Source organism: Schistocerca nitens, chromosome 1 (assembly GCF_023898315.1).
Source record: "Schistocerca nitens isolate TAMUIC-IGC-003100 chromosome 1, iqSchNite1.1, whole genome shotgun sequence".
Lineage (NCBI taxonomy): Eukaryota > Metazoa > Arthropoda > Insecta > Orthoptera > Acrididae > Schistocerca > Schistocerca nitens.
In genome coordinates this window covers 523,595,106-523,618,613 of record NC_064614.1, presented here as the reverse complement: position 1 = coordinate 523,618,613, position 23,508 = coordinate 523,595,106, and the positions used below count along the sequence as shown (strand labels likewise).

Here is a 23,508-nt window from a genome sequence, read left to right as displayed (position 1 = left end):
GGAGATTGAGGAACTGTATGATGAGGTAAGAGGAATTATTCAGATAGTTAAGGAAGCCGAAAATTTAATAGTCATGGGGGACTGGAATTCAATAGTAGGAAAAGGAAGAGAAGGAAAATTAGTAGGTGAATACAGACTGGGGCAAAGGTATGAAAGAGGAAGCCACCTGGTAGAATTTTGCACAGAGCATAATTTAACCAGAGCTAACACTTGGTTTAAGAATCATGAGAGGAGGTTGCATACGTGGAAGAGATCTGGAGACACAGGAAGGTTTCAGATTATTACACAATGGTTGGACAGAGATTTACGAACCAGATTTTAAATTGTACGACACTTCCATTGGGCAGATGTGGTCTCTGACCACAATTGTTTGGTCATGAACTGCAGATTAAAACAGAAGAAACTGCAAATCAGTGGGAATTTAAGGAATTGGAACCTTGATAAACTGAAACAACCAGAGGTTGTAGAGGGTTTCAGAGGGAGCATTAGGGAATGATTGACAAGAACAGGGGAAAGTAATACAAAAGAAGAAGAAAAATGGGTGGCTTTGAGAGATGAAATAGTGAAGGCAGCTGATCATGAAGTAGGTAAAAAGATGAGGGCTACAAGAAATCCTTGCTTAACACAAGAGATACTGAATTTAGTTGATGAAAGAAAAAATATAAAAATGCAATAAATAAAGCATGAGAAAGGGAATACAAACGTCTAAAAAATTAGACTGACAAGAAGTGCAAAATGGCTATGCACAAATGGCCGGAGGACAAATGTAAGGATGTAGAAGCATAGGGGTAAGATAGATACTGCTTACAGGAAAATCATAGAGACCTTTGGAGAAAAGAGAACCACCTGTTTGGATATCAAGAGTTCTGATGGAATTCAGTCCTAAGCAAGGAAGGGAAAGCAGAAAGGTGGAAGGAGTATGTAGAGGGTTTGTACATGGGAGACGTACTTTAGGGCAATTATGGGAAGCGAAGAGGACGTAAAGGGAGATATGATACTGCATGAAAATATGATACTGCATGAAGAATTTGACAAAGCACTGAAAAACTTAAGTAACTAACACAAATGCTTTCCAGAAGAACGGAGAAACCAGTAGAGGCCGACCTCAGGGACGATCAGTTTGGATTCTGGAGAAATATAGGAACACGTGAGGCAATACTGACTGTATGACACCTCATAGAAGATAGGTTAAGGAAAGACAAACCTACTTTCATAGTAGCGATAGACTTAGAGAAAGCTTTTGACAATGTTGACTGGAATACTCTCTTTCAAATTCTAAAGGTGGCAGGGGTAAAACACAGGGAGCGAAAAGCTATTTACAATTTGTACTGAACCCAGGTGGCAGATATGAGTTGAGGGGCATGAAAGGGAAGCAGTGGTTGGGAAGGGAGTGAGACAGGGTTGAAGCCTATCCCCAATGTTATTCAATACGTATATTAGGCAAAATAAAATCTTTGAGGTTCGCTAATAACATTGTAATGCAAAGAACTTTGAAGAGCAGTTGAACAGAATGGACAGTATCTTGAAAGGAGGATACAAGACGAACAACAAAAGCAAAATGAGGATAATGGAATGTAGTCTAATTCAGGTGATGCTGAGAGAATCAGATGAGAAAATGAGACACTCAAAGTAGTAAATGAGTTTTGCTATTTGGGAAGCAAAATAACTGAGGATGGTTGAAGTAGGGAGGATATAAAATGTTGACTGGCAATGGCAACAAAATAATTTATGAAGAGAAATTTGTTACTATCGAGTATAGGTCTAAGTGTCTGGAAGTTCTTTCCGAAAGTATTTGTATGGACTGTAGCCATGTAGGTAAGTGAAACATGGACAATAAACAGTTTAAACAAGAGGAGAATAGAAGTTTTTGAAATGTAGTGCTATAGAAAAATGCTGAAGATTAGATGGCTGGATCACGTAACAAATGAGGAGGTACTAAATAGAACTGGGGAGAAGAGAAATTTGTGGTACAATCTGCCTAAAAGAAGGATCAGTTGATAGGAAACATTCTGAGGCATCAAGATATCACCAGTTTAGTACTGGAGGGGAACATTTGGAGGGGGGTAAAAATTGTAGAGGGAGCCTAAGAGATGAATATAGTAAGCAGATTCAGAGGGATGTAGGTTGCAGTAGTTACTCGGAGAGGAAGAGGTTTGCACAGGATAGCGTAGCATGGAGAGCTGCATCAAACCAGTCTTGGGACAGAACACCACAACAACAACAGCAGCAGCAGCTGCTGCTGCAGCTGCAGCAACTAGAAAATCAAGAATTACGGTATTTTTCTATTTGGTTTTCTAGTTCATAAATAAATTCAAAAGCTTTTCTGCCTACACAAAAATTTAGCATACATTCGCTCTCGCCAATATGCCTTTCACCGATATTTTCAAAATCGTTTTCCTTTCAAATATCACATAATTGTCAATCACTAGTTACACACATCACTGTACACCTTTGCTTCTCACTGCTGCCAGTTCATTTCATTACGCTGGATCTGCCTTTCCTGTTCACGGTTTTCAGTGGCACCTCAAAATACACGTGCTTGATCCGTGTTACCTATTTGCAATAATATGCAGGAATGTTCACAGCACAAATTTATCATGCAGCAATGAAAATTCACTGTTTCTTCCCCGTAATCACCTGGAAGCCAATGAGAGATGGTAGCTTTCCCTACGGGAGCCTAAGCCATTTCAACTGAAAAATTTTGAAAGCCAGCTCCAGCTAGCTTTGAAATCGGTGATGCCTAGTTCATCGGCTAAAGCCAATGCTTTGAGTTGTCACATTTGATTTGGCACATTTCACCAGCTGCTGCACATCCATTTTGTCGCTTCTCATCTGAATGAGAGCCTTTTTCTGAGGTCTGGATGCTTCGCTTTGGATGCAAAATGCCTGGCAATTATTATCATTCATTTCTTGAAGCTGCAGTTTGCTTTTTGCCAGTCGTGAATAGAAGCCTTGCTCTCATCGCACTTCTTCCTGCTGCACAGTTTCCAACATTCTCTGTTTCTTCAACAACTAAGTTTTTCTTTAGCTTTGTATGAGTGATAATGAGAACTTTTAGCCATAATTAATCCTTTGACTGCTGGAGGTGCACCATCTACTGGGTGTGCTGAGCGCTGCGGCCTGTGGTGCAATCCGGCTACCTGGGCTCAGTGCTTGTCCCTCGGAGCCGCTGCCGGACTCAGAGCAGCTCATGCTGCACAACCCGCCCTGTGCTGAATACTTCTGAAATTTATATATAAAATTTTGAAGTCTGGCTGCTTGCATCTACTCGACTAATGCTATGACGAACGTGAAACTTGGTATGTAGTAACCTAACTACACAAGGTTCTCAAATATAAAGTTTCCATTTGTATATCACTTTCCAGTACTGAATAAATTAAGCGCAAAATTGAAGATTTTGTAAAAATGTCAAAAATGTGGCATTTTCGTTCTGATTTTGCTAAAAAAACTATGTTCTATAAAACATTTAAAGCTGTGTAATTGGAATGAAAGTTGGGTGCGAAAATCAGACTCAAAAACAATGTAAACTTCGGATACGCGTATCTAGCGGAGAGAACGCATGATGAAAATGAAATTTAGAGTGCAATAGATTGGTAGCATAAAGATATGGAATAAAAATTTTTATTCCCCTATTATTTTCCAATAATCTACAAATTAGTCAAAAAGATGTTGATTTTTATGAAAAGATGAAAGCAAGATATATTCGATACTTCTTTTTTGGCATGTTATTTCTTGATCAAAGGCATTTGGAATCAGTTATGGGAAACAGGTTTTGTACAAGTAGACCAAATGTGATCTGTATTTGTACTACTAAGGATAAAAGAATATAACTGTCTATGTTACGTGTTAATAATTTAAATATATCGTACATAGATTAATATATGGATTTTGTTATACTGGCGCAATGTACTCTACCTAATTACATTTGTCACAGTACAGATGTTGCGCCATCTCAATTACCAAGACTGTTCATTTGCCGGCAAACTGCTATATATGAAGATGTGAGGCACTGTTTGGATAATTTTACACTTGCTGCATGTATTTCCCATCCTTCTTTTCGATCCTGGCTTCGGACCGTCACTGGTGAAGTTAAAAACAGATTGGTATTTTTTTAAAAATGTTCTTTGCTTACTTTTTTCAAGTAATTCATTCAGAAGTGTCAATACATTTTCTCAGATTTAGTTCCCAATGATTAGTAGTGCTTCTCTATATGATAAGTCTAAAAGCAGGGTACAACACATAATGGAACGTTGCAAGTTTTGCATTGGTATCTAGTTTCCTGGTACACCTTCTGTTTCATGCAAACCACGCATCTGCACATTAGTGTACTTCTCGCCAAATGTTCACTCACAATAACAGCTGGAAAATTTCTCCCTGTGAATTGCAGAGGATTCTCGTCATTGTAGTACCTGCCTGTACCAGCTTTTTTCGATTCTGTAGCATTTTTTCTAAAATCTCCCTTACAAGAGAAAGGTGAAACTCTGCGAGTGCCATTTTTCGCCCTGTTACTAACTGGTGGAGAGCATGAGCATTTAGAATGCACAGATCGAGAATGTGAAAATAAATAAATAAATAAATAAAAAATAAAAAAATTCTTGTACCATTTCACAGTCTTAAGCACTGATTCCACTGAGTTCAGTAACATGTCACAACGGTCAACCGCATACATACTCAAATTGTAATCTACAGTACATTGCGGTTTCTTTATTTTTTCACCAGTATTTGTCAATCTTCTCTATTTCAACCATTTGTGTTGTGTGATTTGTGATCAACAAGCACACCATTCTCTTATCGCACCATTTGATAGCAAGTATCTTGTCAGTGGACTTGAACTCTGTTTCTTCTGATTTTAATTTCTTCTGCAGTTTTGGCATGTTGCGTCTATTCTTAAGAACAGCGGCACATGCACCTGTTCCATGGTTGTGAAGCCAGAGGAACAGGTCCGGGCTGAAATACCAATTATCGACATATAGAATACAACCCTGTTCCAAATACGGTCCCATAAGAGTTGCCACTACATCACCACTTTTCCCTTAATTATGGAACCCATTTTTTGTTGTTGCACCTACCTATACAATAAAATCTAAAATATACCCAATCTAACAGTCACACAGTACAAATGTCTTTATTCCAAATCTACTTTTTGATTGTTTGGAATAAATTGCTTAAAAGATAATTGTCCTTTGAACAGCAGGAGACTTTCAGCTATACAAAGCTTGTGATGTGGATGAAACAAATTACAAAATGTCTTACGAACTTTGTCAACAATCGTCCTAATTTTAAACAGACCGTCTTCTCCCGTGCTCACAGAGTAATCACTGAAGTGTAGCATTCTCAGAAATATACAAAAACAGTCTTGGGACATAATTTTGCTGAAAACTGCCATGTTGAAAAGTGTATCACTTGACCAATAATCAATTTTAACTTCTTAACTTGCACCATTAGAGGGCAAATGTCAATAAAACAATACATTTCCTCAAATCCAGTTTCTCTCTGCTTTGGCAGTCGAGAATTCACAGATTCTGTAGTATTTTCTCTGGTGTAAACATAAAATTGATTTATTTCATCTGCAATAAATTGTAACAGTTCTTCAGACATAAAAATCACAAAAAAATGAAAGAATTCTTGGGTCAGTATGTAGTTGACAGTTGTGTCCTGCAATCGAGTCATCAAAGTAATAGTTTAATGGCTGGAAATCAGTTCCTTTCCAATAAAAAGTGTCACTTAAGAGCGCTCTTTTCTAAACCGTTTCACTATCACTTTCTGATTCCTCGGATTCAGAGGAACTGCTGACTGTGATTCTTGATCTCCTCTCTGATGTAAAGGGCTGAGGACTACAGCTTTGACATTCTGTTGAAGACTCATCACTGCTAGCAACGTCAGATAATTCACACCCCACTGTCACTCCTAATGACAATATCTAGGATTTCTTTTTCTGTGCAGCCAAGGCGACATGACATTTCTCCTGTAGAAAACAGTTAAACTGACAGAAACATGGGAAGCAAAGCTGAATTCTGCAAAGAGGGAACACAGCAACAAACATATATGCACTCTCAAACTATACAGTCAGACCACTGAACAGCTATTGGAAGAGCACGGCAGAAAGACAGCTCTGTGTATTTACACGTCTGTCGCACTCAGGTAGCTGTGACTCAGCACGCCTAAACATGTCCCTAGTGGTGAAAAGGCCGTTGGCACAGTACATGTCAACATGTCCTTAGCGCCGTAGAGAAAACCCAGGGGCCACGCTTAAACACGTTGGGCACGCCAGGGGAACGGCGAGGCATGACAAGTTAACATGTCCCCAGAAGTCAAAGGGTTAACAAGTTAACATGTTGTTAATACTTCACTTCCAATGTGCAACTGATGGGGAATAGACGGAGGCCATAACAAAGCTGTAGTATAGCGGGATTTATTGTTGGAGACTGAGCAGTACAATTAATCAATGCACCCCAGTTTTTCATTCTTAAATTCAGGAAAAAATATACGCACACGCACGCACACACACACGTATGCTCAACAACAATGAAGGCTATTTGCCAAACAGCAGTGTGAATGCCAGACTCGCACGAGAATAACAAACTTCAAGGAGTAATTAGTCCAAACAGTTTTTAGAAAGTACAATATGGCCTATATATCTACATATTTACGATACTTACTGTGAAGAAGACATGTTAAGTTGCAGACAGGCACAATTAAAAGAATCTTGCATAAAGCTTATGGCCACAGCCTTCTCTTCATCAGCAAAAGTGAAACACACACCCAGTGCTGTTTTTCTGGGGGAATGCTGGGGGATGCGTACCCCTAAACTTTTTCGTCGGCAAAGTAATTTTTTTACGATGTTGGTTGGTCCTCCACTGATGTTGTTCCAGCCCATGGACTATGTACCATGGACTGTGCGGCTGGTCCTGGCAGAGGTTTGCATCCTCCCTCGGGCATGTGTGTGTGTGTGTGTGTGTGTGTGTGTGTGTGTGTGTGTGTGTGTGTCCTTAGGATAATTTAGGTTAAGTAGTGTGTAAGCTTAGGGACTGATGACCTTAGCCCATAAGATTTCACACACATTTGAACATTTGACTATGCACGCTATTGGTTCATGAAAGGCAGACATTTTGCTACTGACAGCAAGAGTAAAGTAAGAAGGCGTGAAGACAACAGCAGCCATGAACTAAAGTCAGTTTGGAAATGGTTGTAATGCTATTAATGTAAGTTACACAGTAGTTTTATAGTTAAATAAATTTTCAGCTGTATTAAAAACTGGGTCAGTTGAAGCACGGGATACCACCCGTCATCAATGCCATTTCTGGAGCCAAACAAGGTTACATAAGATTTTTGTAGTGCAGTTTCTATTGTTTTTGATAATATGTATGGATGGTATTTGTTGTATTGTGTCTTTTAGTGGTGTTTTATAGGTTAAAATATGTGTTCGGTAATATTTCCTTGTATTGTTTTGTATGTCAGAGGGTTGATTGGACTCGCCTGTTTCATTTGAGGTGTATTATAGGTCAACTGAAGTGTACAATACCATTTATTGTTCAGGGGTTGATGGGAATCACATGCTTCATTTGAGGTGATATAAACTGAAGTGTTCGATACCACATTCTCTTGTATGTTTGGGTGTTTCTCATTATCGCCTGCTTCATTTGAGCTCTAAAGTCAACTGAAGAGTCCGATACCATGTTTTTGTAGTTCGACATGCTGATGACGCCATGGCTAAATGCAGACGGGTGGTATCCCATGCTTCAGTTATAAGTAATTTTTGCTGCATTATATCCAATGTCGGAGTACCCTCAAACTTCTTTTTAGAAAAAAAGCACTGCACACACCATTCATACACACAAGCAAGCACGCTGCATGCACACGACTGTCAACTCTGGCATCTCAGACTGGAATGCATCTGTCATGTGGGATGCAAGCAGAAATCTGGAGGGGGTGGGGAAGGGACAGTAGTGTATGAATGGGGGAAAGAGATGAACACTGTCCGGTGGAGGGTGCAGGGACTATAATGCCAACAGGTGCAGTGTCAGTAGGTTATGGGGGCAGACAGGTGGGGAAAAGAGCAGTGGGAAGAGAGAGGAGTGGGGAAAGGCGGGCGAGTGCATTGATGGAGGTTGCAACACGACAATGGGGAGGAGATGATACGACAGATGGATTGGAAACTGTTTGGTGGAGGGTGTGGGGACAGTATGTTACCGTAGGTTGAGGCCGGGATAATTATAGGAGCTGAGAAAGTGTTGTAAGGATAACTCCCATCTGCACAGTTCAGAAAAGCTGGTGGTGAGGGGAGCATCCAGACAGCTTGGGTAGTGAAATCAAGCATGTTATGTTCAGCTGGATGTTGTGCCACAGGGTGATCTACAATTTGGTGTTGGCTGTTCATCCTGGTGGAAAGCAGGTTGGTAGTCATACCAACACAAAAGACTGTGCAATGATTGCAGCAGAACTGGTAAATGACACAGCTGATCCCATAGCTCCTGATGAGGTAAGATAAACCTGTGACTGGACAGGAAGAGGAAGTGCTGGTTGGGTGGTTTGGGCAGGTCTTCCACAGGAATTTGATCCTTGTGTCAATGGGTTGGGGATGTTGTGGAGGTGGGGTGGATGACAGAGCACCACTTAAGGAGGGGTTGGAAGTATCTCACGTAGGATGACCTTCATTCAGGGCATGATGATAGGTAATCAAAGCTGTGGCAAAGAATTTGGTTCAGCTGTGACAAAGGAGACTCTCCTTTGTGGGTGGTGGTGGTGGTGGTGGTGGTGGTGGTGGTGGGAGGATTGGGGGGAGGGGGGGGGGGTTGATGGGAAATGGCATGTGAGATCTTTTAGCTGACTAGGTCTGGGGGATAGTGTGTCTGTGAAAGCCTTGGTGAGACCTTCAGCATACTGAACAAAGGAGTTCTTGTCACTGTGGATATGCCATCCCCAGGTGGCCATGCTGTATAGGAAGGATTCTTTGGTGTGAAAGTGATGACAGCTGTCAAAATGCAGGTACTGTTGGTGATTGGGGGTTTAATTTGGGCAGGGGTATGGATGGAGTCATTAAAGAAGAGGAGCTCAACATCTAAGAATGTGGCACGCTGGTTTGAGGAGGACCATGAGAAGCGGATCGGAGAGAAGGTGTTTAGGTTGTGAAGGAACGAAGACAGGGTGTCTTTGCCCTGAGTCCAGATCATGAAGATATCATCAATGAACCTGAACTAGACAAGGGGGTTTGGCATTTTTGGAGACTACGAAGGTCATCTCTAGAGAGACCATAATAGGTTGGTGTAGGAGGGTGCCATATGGGTGCCCAAGGCTGTGCCACAAATTTGTTTGTACACCTTCCATTCAAAGGAGGATTATTTGTGGGTCAGGATAAAGTTAGTAAGGTGTATTAGGAATGAGGTAGTGGGTTTGGTGTCATAAGGATGTTGGGAAAGGTAGTGTTCAATAACAGTCCGACCATGGGCATGGGGAATGTTGGAGTATTGGGAGGTGGTGTCAACAGTGGCAAGTAGGGATCCAGGAGGTAAAGAGGTGGGGATGGTGTAGAGCCATTGAAGGTAGAGGTTGGTGTCTTTGACATGGGAGGCTGGATTAGGGACAAAGTAGACTACCCCGTGGCACAACACACAGCTGAATATAATACACTATTTCAATGGCTGCTTCACTGCCTGAGCCATATGGGTCTTCTCCTTCACTTTGCAAATAGTATTTATCCTTACAACACATTCTCCATTCCCATAATCATCCCGGCCTCAATCTACAACAATCGCTTACTGAGCCCTCACCCTCCACACAATAATCCCCCCCCCCCCCCCCCCCAGTCTATCCAATCATCTCCTCCCTGTTTTTGTCTCCCATCCTGTTTTGACACCCTCTGCCAATGCACTTGCCCATCTTTCCTCACTCCTCTCCTTTTTCACTCCTTTTTCCTCACCTAACTGCCCCACTACCTCCTGACACTGTGCCTGATTGCATTGTAGTCCCTACATATTTGCCAGACAGCATTCATCTCTCTCCCCACCTGTACACTACTATCCCTCCCCTTCCCTGTCCCCTGCTTGCATCTCACATTATAGTTGCATTCTGGCCTGAGATGCTGGAGTTGGCAGGCGTGTGAATGATATGTGCTTGCTTGTGTGTTTCTCTTTTGCTAGGGAAGGCTGTGGCTGAAATCTTTATGTAAGTGTCTTAACTGTGCAAGTCTGCAACTTAATGTGTCTTCTTTACGATAAGTAGCAATCTATCTTTTTGCTACATTGTTGATACTCATACCTGGAGTTTCCATTGTTCAACATATTATTTGTGTTACAATAACTTTCAATTTATCATTTGTTCAATATGAAGTATATCACTGATACCCAATATTCAAGTTAGCCATCTCATTAGCATATGCTGCTAGCACTTTTTCAAAATAATGTTTAGACACTGATAAAACAAAACAGTGTAGCAAATTTATGCCAGAAAAAACTAACATTATAATTTTTTAATGTTGCCTGAAATTTGCCACACTAAATCTGCAGCATGTGTAATTTCATTTTTTATCTGACAGTGAAAATAAAGTAACAACACACACTGAGAACATCAGAACAATGAAAGTAAAAATTTCACTAATGCACTGCTTAGATTGAGTTAGATAATTTATTTGCTGTAGAATGAAGCAAACATTACTTCTTGACAACAGTGACACACAAATCAGGTATCCCACACAACAGAGGACCATCATCCTATTTTTGTAAAAGGGTTCATTCACAATCTACCATGTTTGTTGGTCGGTGTTCTGGTATCAACATAGATACATACACTTTACAACAACTAAACCAACAATTATCCCGTGTAACAGTAAACTGTGTGTCAACCTACTGAAGGTTAAAGCTTTGAAATACCTGTGACAACACTGCCTTTCTTATGACAAAAACTTACAGGTAAAAGCACACATACTCTGTATGATTAACCTAAACCATTAGTCACATTATCAAATGAAATTCAACTATATAAGATTCACAACATGTGCCAATTATCCATGTTGCACTTATGTGCTGTGTAATTTAACAGTGCACAAAGATGCCAACTTAATACTAAAAAAGAGAAAGGGAGAGAATAAGAATCTATACTGAGGAACCAAATAATAGAATTCATACCCCAAATAGAAGAATTCCCTTCCATGGTATTCTCTTTCCAGTGAATAAATGTGGAAACCTTATTGGAAGTATTACTGCTTCTTTTAGAGACTCTTTGGCTCCTTCAAGACCAGCTACATCTGACCATTTAACACAAGGTTTCTCTACCACAATTGCACCTTCCAATTTGCTCTGTAATTTCTTCTTCTCAGGATCATCTGAATCACTATCACTGTCACTTTTCTTTTCGTCATTTCTGAAACAAAAATGAAATTTTTATCAAATTTCCTAAAATATTTTTTCCATAAAAACACAATATATAAATAAAATCAAATCATGTGAACAGTAAAACTTCTTGACAAATATACAGCATTTACCACCTCTGGACTTGATCCTGGAAACCTATTTTTTGTGAGCAGTGCTCTAACAATCCGTCCTCACAGCTTCACTTCTGCCAGTACTTTTCCTATTTTCATAGCTTCACAGAATCTCTCTCACGTAACATGATAGACTAACACTTCCAGAAAAAAGAGGTACTGGTGAGAAATGGCTTAGCCAAACTCCGGAAGATGGTTTTCAGAATGAATCTTTCACTCTGCAGCAGAATGTGTCCTTTTGATAATTCCTTGCAGATTAAAACTGTGTATCAAATGGGACTCAAACCATCTGCCAGGAAGATCCACAACTTTGTGGCAGAGTGACATTCATTTTCCAAACAATCTCATAAGATATTGCTAAGCCTTTTTTCCAATGTTCTTTCTTTCTGGAGTGCTGGTTCAGCAAGGTAAGCAGAAGATTTTCTTTGAAGTTTGGAAACTAGGGAAAGTACTAGTAAAAGTGAAGCAGTGAAGGCAGGTTGTAAGTTGTGCCTGGATAGCTCAAACCAGAAAAAAAAAAAAAAGGTTCCGAGTTATTTAAATCTTAAAATATTTTAATTACATCAGTAGCCAACCAGCACTGTCAAAGGGTATATAAGTTCTCGGATTATTGTTTTCTGTTAGCAGATGGAGACTGTAGAAACAACATACATGTTTCATAATTAGACATTGTTCTTTGTTATTGAAGTAGTCATTACATGCTCTTATATGGACAGGATACTGAAATTTGGGCTTTTGTTTTGTAGTGAAGACAAAATGTTTCATTCTCAGTGACAACGCTCTTTAAATCTGTATGTTAAATTCGTACTGGTCCAGAACATACCATGGGCTTTTATTTGAACAAGTCTTTGTGGGCCACACAAAACAAACTTTAGAAAATTTTCTGGGAACAATAATCTTACAGTATTACAGCTGACATCATTTTGCAAAATACCCTGGTCATAATGTATCAGTTTACATAAATGAGTTGATCAATGTACACTTATTGTCAGAAATGACAGTGGAGCAAAGGCTGTGGAAAATGGCTGTATTGCACATTTTTCAGCACTGCAAACGCAACGAAACTACATACTTACTGCATTTTCATACACTCCTTACAGATGTAGCAAACATTTGCATGTGTGATTTAACGTAACTGGTTCTGGAGTGAACACATTCAATAAGAAACCACTGTTACAAACCCTTTCATGTCAGGTAGCTGTGCTGTCATTTTATCCCACTGGGATAAAACTAACTCAACATTTGGATAGATAGCCAAAGTTCACAGTGCAAAACAACCCCCATAATATTCGCTAAAAAGATAGTTTTTATTATTTGTAGTGAACATAACACAAGAACACACACAAACGACGCCAGTTACAGGAATCAGTATGGATATACAAGTAATACAAGCTGCTGAGCTAGTTGAGAGTGCAGGTTACTTACTCAACAAAAGTTTGTAATTGCAGGCATGAAACCATCCCTCATTTTATTATTATGAACTGTTCAGATACACTTGTACATTCAGCTGTTGCCTTCTATTTACTATGAAGTTATATGTTAAAAGATACTTTTCACTGAACCACACATTAAACATATATTTCTGCTTCATTCACAGACATGGCACTGACATGATACACACAATGTACAATTTTACTTCTCAATTTCTACAAAAGCAGTATGCAGAGGAACTGTAGTTAAGTCTATCATTCCTCACAGGAAAAAGGTTCAGGATATTGTGCAGGCAAATTTCCGTGGGACAATGCGTGTTTCTTGTGGCATGTCCACACCAACTTTTTCTATCTGTGAAAAATGTGCATTGAAACTGTACACACATTTGACATCCTTCTTAAAATAACCTGATGTGCGAAGCATAGTCACGTAATATTCCTTGTTAGTTCATACAGTGTTTTATAAACAATGACTTTTTTAGATAATGTGCAGTCCCTAACACCCTATCAACAAGATCAATGAACTAAGGTGATCATCATGTTACATAATCTCACCAACTCATGTCAATTTATATTTGTGTGATGGAAATATTTACAAATACAATTTGAGGTTTCTGTAGTCACAGGTTAACATGGCATGGGACATGCGAATTGGAAAATGTTCAACTGATGATTGTATCATGTCTTTGCTTGACAAATATAGTGTTGACAGAAGTACATTGTTAGAAAAAAAATAAATAAAAAAATCAGTGCATCTGAAAAGATGACGTCAATTTTGATCTGACGACAGCATATGCCGCCTGTACTGTACTGTACTGCCACCTGTACTGATAATGGTTTCAACAACATCCACAAACAGATAGTGGCATAGCTACCAGAGTACCATCTGTGTCTACACTTTAGTAAGGAATGCTCACAGCCAGGAGGCTCAGTGTGAAGCAAACATATGAAGCAAACAGGCAACCATGCTATGGAGATGCACTCTTGCTTCCTACAACCACCTGAGCAAGTCTGAAAGGGGTCGAATTGTGCCCTTTCGAGTGGTGGGTTGGTTCTTTCTGGTAACTGCCACCCAAGTCAGACGTGCTTTTCAGTTGTGCAATGATTATAGGTTCAGTAGTCACGTGAACATTGTCACACCCGTAGACGAGGTTCTAGATGTCAACACAGCATAATCGCCCACCAGGATCGTCGTACTGTCAGGGCAGTAGTGGCAGATTATACAGTTACTCCAGCACAGATAGGAGGGGTCGTGAAACTAAACATGTCAACATGAACTGTTACAAACTGGTTATTAGCAGCTGGACTACGGGCACACACGCCTCTAGCCTATCTTCCACTCATGTCCCAGCACCAAAGAGCATGGCTTGACTGATGTCACATGGGATCTATTGGAACATGGGATGGCATGTCATGGTCTTCATTGATGAAAGCCGATTCTGCCTGCATGCAAGTGGTGGTTGTTGGCATGTACGACATAGACCTTGTGAGCACTGTCTCAGAGAGAGCATTCGTCCAAGACACACTGGCCCCACAACAGATCTCATGGTCTGGAGTGCAACAAGTTACGATTCTCGTTGACGTCTGGTGTTTCAGGAGAGGATGTTAACCAGTGCTCAGTATGTGCAGAACATTGTTTCATCCATTCTTTTGTCATTCTCATAGCAGGAAAGTGATGTTTTATTCCAACAGGATAATGCTTGCTCACACACTGTCCATGAAACTCACTGAGCTCTGCAAGGCGTGTAGCAACTTCCCTGGCCAGCACAACATGCGGACTTCTATCCAATTAAGCACATATGGGATTTGCTGGGAAGAGAACTGATTTGTATGACTAGTCAGGCAACACCTCTCACAAAGCTTCATGAAGAGGTCAAACAGGATGGCATAGTGTATCCAGACAATATTCATCGTGTGTACCATTGACTGGATGCCAGAGTCAGTGCCTGCATTGCTGCACTATGTACTAGTATGTGTATTTCAGCATGGGTCGATACCTGGTACCTCAGAACCACTTGTGCTATTGATCTGTAAATGCAATCATTTCAAGTACTCCATATGCACTGTTGCAACAATAAATCTTGAATGAACAGGAAACCTTTAAAAGAGTGTACAATCTTTTTTCCAGTGGTGTACATTCAATGTACTGTACTTGCACGAGAACGAGTCATTTCATGAAGTGGTAAATATGCTGACACATTCTTTTATACTTTTACAGAAATTTATTTTTGGCGCTTCCTGTAGTTCTCAGACAATTTTAATGATGTTATCACATACCTCATCGACCAACACGCCTAATGTCCAAGGTTTGTTCTAGTACCTGTGACATTGAGCTACCCAAAAGAAGAAGAAGAAGAAGAAGAAAAACACAGGGAAACAGGCAAATTATGGGACTAAGAAGCTACTCAGTGTCACCAAATCTTGAAAGGGCTTAGAATGGAAAAATGTATCCATACTGCCTAACAAGACAGTTGTCTTAAATTTTAAGTTCTATATGAAAGGTATTTATCATCTTTATGTAACTCCCTGATGCAACTTAGAAGAATCATTCAGTACTGACTGGGTGCGATGTCATCCTATCTGCCAATGATGTCATTCTGATGAATGGCTCAATAGAGCCGGTAGGCAGAGTTTTAAATTAGACAGAAATGAGTTTCATAATGTATCACGAAGAACATGCTGCCATTTTCTTTGTGCAATGTTGAATTGTCAGTGTGAATATATTCAGGTATCTGACATTGTAGACATTTTACTAGTGTTTAGCATCTCAGTATATGGCCTGTAACCTTGGCAAAGTGGATGATACTCTAATGAGCATGCACTTGTATATCCGCAGGTAGGAAACCCATCCAGTTAATTAACTAAATACTAACTAAACAAACAAATAAATAAATACTAACATCAAAACTCGGAGACATTATAAAAATGAAGGACAGTGGTTATCTGCCCCCTCCCTAAAAAAAAAAAAACAATCCAAAGACAGGTGTTTGCCTATTGGTATAGTATTTTTAAAGCCTTCGAAATAATAGGTCACTGACAATTGTTTTTGTATTTTTGAATGTTTGATCTTGTGTGGACTACCACTTTTATTTGCATATTCAGATAATGTGCTTGCGTTTTTGTCATCCAAGGCCTAATACCGCTGACATCTCAGGTAGGCTTTCCAGTGTTTAGAACATTATGGTGTGGTGATGAAAATGGCCAAATGCGTGTTTGGACAACCAGAAGTTGAATTTCTAGGACACTGAATACTCTCAACAGGCTCACTGCCACTGAACAGTAAAATCGAAGCCATTTTGAAGTTGTGTACACAGACAACAAACTAGAGAACTTCATATGTACTTAGGTATGCCGAATTTCTACTGTCAGCATTTATCACAGGTGGAAAAACAACAGGAACCACTGACTGCAGCACTTGCTGGGCTGAAAGTCAAGAACAGTTCCCCAGAGCAGTGAACCGAGGAGATGTTTGACATCTGAAGTGATGAAACAAAGCATGGTAAAAACAGTACTGCTGGCACTCCCCAAAGTCTATGCTACTCTATTAGTGGTGGATTGCCAGGCAGCAGGCTATTGGTATGGTCATCAACAATGGGTAGACAATGCATGGGAGCCACTTGCGTATTTTTATCGTGAGTTATTGCCATTGCAACGGAGATGGTGTATCTATAATCAAGAGCTCTTGGCTATTAATGATGTAATCAAATATTTCAGACTGCAGATCAAAGCAAGCAAGTTTGTCACAACATTGATCATAAAGTGTTCAAGAGGGACAGTACCGCCTTATTAGCCAATTCAGCACTAACATTCATCACATTTCGGGCATTAACAACTTGTGGCAGACTGTCTTGAGTAGCTGTCATATCTCAGCCCATGGAAATTAGAGTAGCCATAGCTCAACAAGATGGTCCCAATTACGCACTCTGCAGCATGACGATGATGTGGTCCTGAGGTTACAACCTGGTCCAGATGACGTGCACATTCTGGTCTGCTACAAAGACTGATGCTCCACTTCAACGAATGGGGCTGATGTAGCAACTGCTATATACGTCAATCGTCATCGTTGCGCACGTGAACACTGTTCGCACCATCTAGCGACATTGTTGCAGTGAAGTAATATAGTGTCTGTGAAGTTCTGTCATACGTTTGCGAGTGAACCATGGCTGAGTTCTGTGTTTGCCACCAGGGGCACTGTGTTGTCCTAGGTTTTATACATTTCTGTTTACTCTTTGGAGTGCTAATTTTGAAACGTCCAATGTATTTTCAGTATACATAACTAACCATTGTTTTAAGTATGGGAGCTCCAGGTACAACCATCCCATCATCTCCAACCAAATGTTGCAGATTTAGTTTCCCAGTTTTTGCCACTAAGCACAGCACAGATCAGGCTTTCACAAGGTGATGCTCCTAAGGTTTGTACTCATCAGAAATATGGAATGTTATGAAATTTTGTTTTCCCCAGAAGTCTAAACTTTACAAGTTTTTAATACAATGCATTTTGTTTCTAAATATCACTATAGTAACGTACAATCACTTTCATGACAGTCTGTACAAACCAGCTCCTTGAACACCAAGCAAGTTACAGTTTTGCTTGCTGTTAATTTGAGCGATGGTAAGCATTTGGAATAGAGGTTACTTAAGAGATGGAGCACACTGGTCACTTTGTAAGCATACAAGGCCAAAGTAGGTAGTAGTCCAAAAATTATTTCAGTTTTGCGGTGGGAAAACTTACTATTCACTAATAACTTTTCCTTGCCACATGAATGTAACTACTAAGAAGCAATCACAGTGGACAGTTTTAATGTTTTGAGTAATGTTGCTAATGTAGGATAATTATTTGAAGCTCAGATGTGCATAGCATCAATTTGTGCTTAAACTCTGTGGAAGTAAAAGAATTTTCAATAGGTATCCCCACTCGTACAATTGAAGTTGGTGGCGACTTAATCTGCCCTCGATATATTGGTGAAAAGTTTATTGTAAGGATAAACTGTTGTCCAATGCTGTACTAAATGCTTTCTCCAAAAATTATTTTGAGTTATTTTTTCAGGAACCCATACAAAGTGTAAATGGTTGTGAAAATGTATTTTAAGCTCTTAGCAATAAACAATACTGAGCAAATAGAGACAATACAAGAGTGTCATAACAGCACAACTGAATACTGTAACATTCAAATAAAAAATAAAACACAGAATATAACTATTTAAAACAGCAGATAAAAACTTTCCCTCCAAGATGCATGCATAGCCCAGGTGTGTGTTCAATTTCAAGAAATATTGTTGATGGTAATTGGTAGTTTCATACCAAGTAAATTAATGAAAGACAGAAAAGACCCTTCATCGTACACAAAACAAATCAGGATACTGTTGTGGAAGCAACAAAAAATCATGCTGCATTTAAAACAATGCAAAATCTCCAAGATTGGTGACATTTCATAGAAGCTCACTACAATGAAACTCTGGCTCCAAAATTGGCAGAAAATCCAAAGAGACTCTGATAATATGTAAAGTATACCAGAGACAAGACAGAATTAATATCTTCACTGTGTGATAGCAAATATTACTGATGGCAGTGCCCCTACAGAGGAGTTACTGAACATGGTTTTCCGAAATTCATTCAGCAAAGAAGATGTAGTAAATAATCCAGAATTTGTATCAAGAACAGCTGCCATTGCGTGTAACTAACAAACAGATACCCTCAGTGTAGCAATGCAACTTAAGTCGCTATATAAAGCCTAGTCTTTCAGTCCAGATTGTATACCAATTAGGTTTCTTTTGGAGTATGCTAATGAAATAGGTCCATTTTTAACGCACTGTACGAAAGAGCCATGCCTAAAAACTGGAAAGTTGCACAGGTCACACCAGTCTATACTAATAATAAATCTGTAAAGCTATTGCGTTTGTCTGTCTGAACATGCAAATCTCCAAAGTAACTAGACAAATTATCATGGGGTTTTCACAGGTAAACTGAGTAGAGCTTGGGTCACTGTATAGGCCTTATTTCATCAAAAACAGATCATGGAAAATAGGTGCCACAACTGAAAATTTTATCCATACTAATATTATAAATGCAAAAGCAACTGTCTATTACTTTTTATAAATAGCCCGTTGACTTGATTTCAATGAAATCTGGTACGGAAATAGCTTGAACCCTGAGGAAGAACACAGGCTACTTAAAGTGTGCAGTTCAAGATACATATTAATTTGAAGAATATGATGTGATTAAGGTAAAAATATTTAGTCTTTGACAAAAAAAAAAAAAAAAAAAAAAAAAAAAAAAAAAAAAAAAAAAACCTATTTATTCTTTTACTTTTGATCTTTATTATATATGTTAAAATGCTGTTATTGGTTTATATGCGCTATGTGACACAATTCAAAGTAATAATCATAATGATTCTACAATCTTCAATGTGTTTGATATACAGTTTTCGAACATCGTGAAGTACCTCAAAGAAAATGATCTATTGACACACAGCCTGCAGAAAATACAGTTCTTGTGATACACAACTAGCTGTATTTACACACAACAGAATGAATACCACTGACAGCAGATCTCAAGTTGATTCCATATCTCTGTACTTCCAGAAGGCTTTTGGTACCATTCATCACAAGCAGCTTCTAATCAAACTGCGTGCCTGCAGAGCATCATCTCAGTTGTGCGACTGAATTTATGATGTTCTGTCAGACGGGTCACAGCTAATGGTAATTGACTGGAAGCCACCGAGTGAAGCAAAAGTGATATCTCTTATTCCTAAGGAGCAGGGATAGGCCATCAACTGTTCCTACCTACATACATGATTTAAGGGGCAATCTGAACAACCCTCTTAGATTGCTTGCAAAGGATGCTGTCACTTACCATCTAGTTAAATTGTCAGAGGATCGATACACATTACAAAATGATTTAGACAAGATATCTGCATGGTGCAAAAAGTGGCGACTGACTCTGGGAAAGTAGTGTGATGCCATTCATACGAGTACTAAAGAAATTCCATTTAATTTCAGTTACACAATGAATCATACAAATTTAAAGGTTTTTGATTCAACTAAATACCAAAGATTTTAACTATGAACAACTAAAGCTTCAAGCATCACATAGAAAATGTTGTGGGGAAGGTGAACTGAAGAGTTTTATTGGCAAATACTTAGAAAATGCAACAAATATACTAAAGAGACAACCGACACTATGTTTGTCCCTCCTGTTCTGGCGTATTGCTGTGCAATGTAGGATTCTTACCAGATAGCATCGACAGAGAACAAAAAGTTAAAAGACCGGCAGCTCATTTTGCATTACTGCGAAGTAGGGGAGAGGTCATCATTAAAACACAGGCATTTTTCGCTTCACGAAATTTGAATCACCAACTTTCTCCTCTGAGTGCAAAAGTATTTTGTCAAATCCTATCTACATAAGAAATATGACCGTCATAATAAAAAAAAGAGAAGTCAGAGCTCGCATAGAAAGGTTTAGGTGTTTATTTTTGCACACTTGCTATTTGACAGTGGAACTGCTGAAAAATAGTATAAAGTGGTTCTATAACTACCTGCCGAGCATGTAGGTGTGAATTACAGAGCACATTACACAACTGAGGCAAAATTATATTTATATATATCACTTACTTGGAATTTGATTCACCAGCTTTAACAGGTTTCTTCTTTCCCTTCTTAAGATATTCTTTCAGCTTTTCTGCTCTGTCCAAGTATTGTAGACATTTTGCACGAATACTCTCTTTTGCCTTTTCACCTTGTGCTTCATCTGAAATGAAATTTTATCTATTCTCATAAATTCGTTTTAAGATGCTCGCTCTTTGGGAGGGGATAAGAGTGAGAGGGAAGGGGAAGATATATGACATGTCTAACTTAGTAAGTAAAATAAGAATAAAACATGTCGCAGTTCCACATACTCAAAATGCATGAACTGCTAACCTGGCTCTATACCTAATTAACATGCAGACTATCTACTATTCACTATTTGACATTAGTTATACTACTATCGATCACATATACTATCTTAAATTGAACATCAGAGTGATGAAAATCTCCTCATTCTGATTTCTCTAAGGTACTGTCTGATAAAGTGTGGTTTCAGTTACCCGAGACTGCAATTTTGTGTGTGTGTGTGTGTGTGTGTGTGTGTGTGTGTGACTCCCTATCTGCAACTCAGCATCTCCACTATATGGTGAGTAGCAACTTTCCTTCTCATAATATTGTTAAATCTTCATTAGCTAATTCATATCTTCTGAAGCAAAACATCACAACATTCTGATGTAGGTGATAAATTCAGGATGTTACTTGGAAACATTAAATACAAATTCCAAAGACAATATGCTTTTAAGTTTGTGGGCAAGAATAAAAATGGTCTACTAGCATATTGGAATATCAATTGTTTAATTGCAGAACTCCAAAATTGTAAATATTTTTAAACTGTTGAATTTCAAATTATGGTTCTTGAAAGTGTGAACATCAAGATTATCTTCTTAAATCAGTAATGGTTAACAGAAGATTGTATGTAAGCAAATAAAAAATTTAATTTTATGGCAGCAGCAGTAGAGGGTAGATAAGGGGGAGCTATGCTCCAGTCTTTAAATTTAGATGTGTTGAAAATATTGACTTAATTCAGAAATTCAGATTCATTCTAAACATAGCAAAAGAAAATAACCAGTAAACTGGAATTTCATCATGTATGCTGATTACTATACATCTGTATTTGGACGAGTTGTATTGGCAGCTAAAAAACTGGCAAATAACACAGACATAAGATGAAAGCATTGTGGTCTATTGCTCATTGAGAATTAAAAGCTGAAGTAAAGAGTGCAAGAGTTTGAAAATTAGATTTAAAAATAATATCTTAGTGAAACCTATTCACATATCAAATTTACTCAACTGTAACAAAAGGCTGGATGCAGACATGGCAGCATATCAGGGTAAGATTAGTTTCATAAACTTGGATAACAACCAGAACACATTTGCAAAATGGTAAAAATTACTCAAAAGAGGTGCAATGGATACAATGCTGCCTTAAAAAACAAAAAAATCAGCTGGTAAGATGGAACATCTACATCTGTAATCAAGGGCATATGTGATTACTTTACAAACAACTCTCCATTATAACAAACCGGTCCTTCAAGTAGCGGTGTTTCTGAAGTGTGCTGAAATATGCCACGATTAAATTTTTATTCAAAAAGAAACTGGCAGAAGATATGAGGAATTATCACCCTCTCACTCTACTATCAGTCTTGCCTAGAGTATTTGAAAAGACTGAAGCAAAAAAATCTAAACATCTCTACCAATGAAAGATGTAATTTCTAAAAACCAATTTGAATGTCAATAATCAAAAAAGCATTATAAATGACATCAAAGAATTTATACAAAAGATAAGCTCCACATTAGATAAAGATAAATGATCACAGGAACATCATAAAAATCTGACAATAGTATTTATTTTGGTGAACTACTCCTTACATCTTTACAAATGACATATACATCCATACTCTGCACACCATCAAGTGCATGACTGAGTTATACCAGTTAATAACACATCTTCCTGTTCATTTACAAATGGAGCACGAGAAGAATGACTTTTTGAAATGCTTCTGTGCACACTGTAGTTATCTAATTGTGCCCTCATGATCTCTATGCCAGCAACATAGAGGGTTGTAGTATATTATTAGCAATCATTTGAAGCCAGTTCCTGAAGGCTTTCTCAGGACAGTTTGTATCTATCTACATCTGTGTCTATACTCTGCAAACCACTGTGAAGTGCATGGCAGAGGGTACGTCCCACTGTACCAGTTATTAGCGTTTCTTCTCATTCCGTTCACATATGGAGAGAGGAAAGAATGATTGACTTAAAGCTTGTGCAAGTGCTGCAATTATTCTAATCTTGTCACAGGTGGTTGCAGTATATTTGTAGAATCATTGTTTAATATCGGTCCTTGGAACTTTTGTTAGTAGGCCTCCTTGGGATAGTTTATATTTATCCTCAAGAGTCTGCCAGTTCAGTTTCTTCCGGATTGCTGTAACACTTTCCAAAAAAAAAAAAAACCACCCACCTGTGACCATTCATGCTGCCCTTCACTGTATACGTTCAATATCCCCTGCTAGTCCAATATGGTATGTGTTCCATACAATTGAGCAATATTCTAGAATGGGTCACACAAGTGGTTTGTAAGCAATCTCCTTTGTAGACTGATCACACTTTCACAGTATTCTACCAATAAACTGAAGTGTAACACCTGCTTACCCCACAACTGAGCATATGTGATTATTCCATTTCATATCCCCGCAAAGTATTACTCCAGGTATTTGTACGAGTTGGCCGATTTCAACTGTGACTCACTGACTTATAGTCATGGGGTAGTGTGTGTGTGTGTGTGTGTGTGTGTGTGTGTGTGTGTGTGTGTGTGTGAAGTGCACAATGTTACATTTCTGAATATCTAAAGCAAGTTGCCACCTTTCAACACTTTGAAATCCTATCATGATCTGACTGAATATTTACACATCCTCTTTCAGACAACTGATTATAGATAACTGCATCATCCACAAAAAGTCTGAGGTTACTATTAATATTTAGAGCGAGATCATTAATATACAAGAGTCCCAACACACTTTC

At 38.8% G+C, this 23,508-nt stretch overlaps 1 protein-coding gene across 3 annotated transcripts in view; it reads right to left on the bottom strand.

Moving 5' to 3' along the window:
- Positions 1 to 23,508, bottom strand: part of LOC126253342 (vacuolar protein sorting-associated protein 4) — a 171,477-nt gene that overhangs the window by 87,441 nt on the left and 60,528 nt on the right. For all 3 annotated transcript variants that reach the window (XM_049954620.1, XM_049954613.1, XM_049954628.1), the window contains exons 4-5: positions 20,517 to 20,652; positions 11,121 to 11,355 (exon numbers count right to left, since the gene is read on the bottom strand). In XM_049954620.1, the coding sequence (XP_049810577.1) occupies positions 11,121 to 11,355; positions 20,517 to 20,652 (371 nt within the window). The remainder of the gene's footprint in view (positions 1 to 11,120; positions 11,356 to 20,516; positions 20,653 to 23,508) is intronic.